The sequence below is a fragment of the Dysidea avara genome, chromosome 2 (assembly GCF_963678975.1).
Source record: "Dysidea avara chromosome 2, odDysAvar1.4, whole genome shotgun sequence".
Classification (NCBI taxonomy): domain Eukaryota; kingdom Metazoa; phylum Porifera; class Demospongiae; order Dictyoceratida; family Dysideidae; genus Dysidea; species Dysidea avara.
In genome coordinates, this window is record NC_089273.1 from 18,689,358 (window position 1) to 18,693,346 (window position 3,989).

At 36.2% G+C, this 3,989-nt stretch overlaps 1 protein-coding gene across 1 annotated transcript; it reads right to left on the bottom strand.

The window, feature by feature from the left end:
* Positions 1–1,893: 1,893 nt before the first annotated feature.
* On the bottom strand, positions 1,894–2,385 carry LOC136247893 (uncharacterized). The gene has a single exon (XM_066039713.1). It carries the CDS (start codon positions 2,383–2,385, stop codon positions 1,894–1,896), a length of 492 nt encoding a protein of 163 aa, XP_065895785.1.
* Positions 2,386–3,989: the final 1,604 nt, after the last annotated feature.

Here is a 3,989-nt window from a genome sequence, read left to right on the forward strand (position 1 = left end):
ACAGTCACTACTGTAAATTGCTATGCGTATCTATAACAATTATCATTATCAATAAACAATCCATTACTGGATTAATAAAAAATACAAAAAACTAGAATTGAAAATTTTTAAAGGGGAATAGGGATCACTGAAAAAAGCCACAAAACAAGAAGGGATCTCTGGGGTGGTAATGTAAACCACAAATCCCTATTTTGACTCTGTCTCATAAATTTTAGTTACATGCTCTGTCATTCTGAGATGAGTCAAAATAGGGATTTGTGGTTTACATTACCATTCCAGCAATCCCTTCTTGTTTCATGGCTTTTGTCAGTGATCCCTATTCCTTTTAAAAAATTATTCATCTAGTATGATACAGAAGAGGAATTAAATGTCCACTGCAGGTGTAGACTTCCCTTGTTTATTTCTATGATCCTTACTTAAACGTTTTGTATAATCTGAAGTACATTTCTCCCTTTGACCCCCTTTGTACCAATTTGTGTTTAGATAATCATGAAGTTCAGATAATGGAAATCCAATCCTTTATATACCGAGTCCTGTTCAATTATTCTAATAGAATGCATACCTTAGACAAAATACTTTAATAAAACAATTTCTACTGTTCAGATAACAAAGTGTTAGGATGATTGAAGGTCAGATAATGAAAAGTACTGTAGGATAATTGAGGGAGTACTGTGCAAGAGTAATACCACAAATTATAATCAGGGAGTAGGAATAGTCCACATATATGATACAGTTCAATAGTATAGGGATGCAATGGTTTGGGTGTGGTTCAAGAAAAAACATCACCCACAAACCAGCCTCACTTTTCCTTGATGATGATGAGGCAGTATTGGTCAGGTAAAACTAAACCCATACAAGCCTTCAGATGACCAGAAATGCTTCTCAACAAGTTGATACAGAATTTTGTTAAAAATCTATTAAATGGAATTTTCTGCTGATGACTGACTGACTAATTTCTTCAGACAAGTGTAACTCAATAACAGCTAAGACTACTGGCTTGATTTTTTACTGTTTGACATTGCTTCAGCCGGACACGTGTCTTTTGGCATACCGTAGCTTAGGTGTGTGGCGCCATTTCAGATGCAGTATGCGTGGGTGTTCACAAGTCATAATAATTGTTTCCCAAAAAAATTCAACAAACAAGTACACCAAAACAATTTGGAATTTTCAACTAGAATAGGGACCATAGCACATTGATAATAGTACTGAAACAAGCTGGAATAGTGCACAATATTAAATCACAATAAAACGATAAGTGTACTGGAGATTTAGTACTAGTTGAACCCCTGGCTATACTAACACACAACTATGATTTAATCATCAATTTATTTTGCAAAAAAGGCCACAACAACAACAATACAACCACTACAGCACTAAAATGTACACCAGCAAACTGATACAATAATTCAGTCCTTTTATAGCCAATCTTAAGGACAGTTCTAGAAGTTTCCAGATTCAGCCTGCTGAATTAAAGTTTACTGTTTATTATTTGTTACTTAAAGTGTTAGTTGAAGTTTATTATTCTTCACCCCACATCCCCCTCCTTATCATGTTCTACATGATAAATTAATAAAATAATTCTTTATTATAGGATACATATCTTCTCGGTTAAGATGAAATCACATGTCTTCTACGTATAGTAAATACTGATAATCTGATTCTATGGTTCCAAAGGACATAGTTAGACTATTGGTCTAACATACTCTTATCAGAAACTTGAATTCTACCTGAGCAAACATTTCCATCTTTTCCTTTACATACTTCAAGAATTCTTGCCAAAGGCCAATGAGCTCGTGGACTGTCAGGCATCAACACTAAAACCACATCACCAACCTTTAAATTATTTCTTACTTTACTCCATTTCTGTCTTAGACTCAGACTTGGAATCCATTCTCATAGCCAGCAATTCCAAAAATGCCTGGTAAATTCTTGGACTCTACGCCATCGTTTTAATGGATGACAAGCCTCTTCCTTTGTTGTTTCTGGGGAAAACATCCCTCCTATTTGTCCATGAAGTAGATGGTTAGGTGTGAGGGTAATTTTATCTTGTGGATTAGCGGACTGGTAGGTTAAAGGCCATGAATTGACTAAAGCTTCTGCCCCAGTAAAGGCAGTCATCAACTCTTCATTGGTAACATCAGAATTTCCCAGTATGGCCACTATGGCTTTCTTCGCTGCTTTAATCATTGTTTCAAAAACACCACCATAGTGTGGGGCGTAAGGTGGATTAAAAGTCCATTTTATCTTTTTGCTGGTCATTGTTAAAACAAAGTTAGGATCTTTAACTATCTGATTGGTTAGTTTCCTCAGCTCCTTTTCTGTGGCCGCAAAATTAATCCCATTGTCTGAGATGATTTCCTCAGGTAAACCTCGCCTTTTGATCATTCAGTAGAAGGCACTTAAAAACAAGTCAACATCCAGCCCAAAGGCAATCTCCAAATGGACCGCTCGTGATGCCAAACATGTGAAAAGACATAAATATTGTTTCTCTCTTCGTTTGCCTCTTCCTTGAACTGTAACAAACGGCCCAGCGAAATCTACAGCAGATCTTGTAAAGGCTCACAATGAAGTTTTCAATCTATTCAGTTGTAAGGGAGCCATTACAGTATTTGTAAAGCATTCTTGGCTGTCCTTCTTTTACACATTCCACACTCTAGCTGCCATTCAATAATTGCTTCTCTAGCAGCCAGTATCCAGTACTTTGATGACAAAGATGATAATGTTTAATTGGCTCCTGTACTGTGGTTTCCTAATTCATGATGGTATTTTATGATAAGTTTCGTAACCCAACTCTTCCTTGGTAACATGATAGGTATCTTGTATTGTACGGAAGAAATTTAGCATACTTTAATCGCCCATCTGACCTCATTATTCCATCACCATTTAATTGGGGGCATCACTTGAGTAACTTGCTATGCTTTGGTAACTTGACTTTTCTAATAAGAGCACTATATTCTTCATGAAATATTTCTCTCTGCATTGTTCTCACAATATGACCTTCAACATCAATTATTTCTTCTGAATGTAATTCTTGATCCAACAACCTTTCATTCTCACTAACGTGACAATTAGATATAAATCTCATAACCCAGGCTTGTGTTCTGGTTAAGCTTTACCAGTTACAAAAACCTCTCAGGTTGTAATCGCCAAACTGATGTATCTTTATCTACTTTTGAATTCACTGGTATGTCTACACACCTGGATAACTTCTTGGGATATTTTTCACCTTTGCTTCTTTCAATGCATTAGAAGGCTCTTTCTCTACAATATTTTTTGGCCAAATTGTTCATCTTTCCTCAAGTATTCTGGACCTTCCCACCATGATTTTAGATTCAAAATTTCCACAAGTTTAACTCCACGTGTAAGATAATCAGCAGGATTCATTGTTATTGGAACGTGTCTCCACCGTTCAGGACTTGAGGACATTTGAATCTCTCCTACTCTATTTGCAACGAATGGTTTAAATGTATGACTGTATCCTCTTATCCACCATAGGACATTAGCACTGTCAGTCCAAAAAGTTATGGACTTTGTTTCCATAGATAAAGCATTTGCAACTGATTTAGCCAACCTGTTACCCAATACTGCACCCATTAATTCCAGGCGTGCGGTACTAATAGATTGAAGTGGTGCAACCTTTGTCTTAGATGCCACTAAACAAACTGATGGAAACCCATCTTGGTATTCAACTTTCATGTAGACTGCTGCACCATATGCTTCTTGAGACGCATCTACAAATGTGTGTAGGCACCAGTCTGTTATGCTGGCATAATTTAAAGCATAATAAGTTGCTGAAAGCATCAAGCATGATGCTAACATAATAGGCATTATATATGTCATACTGTAAGTAAAAATGCATGTCACTGAAAAAAGTCACCCTACACTAATAGAGCAGTCGATGTCACTGATATGACAGAGAAGTAGTAATTTGACATGACTGTTATTATAGCTTACAATGCAAACAAAAATATTATTCTTAAGCATTTTAT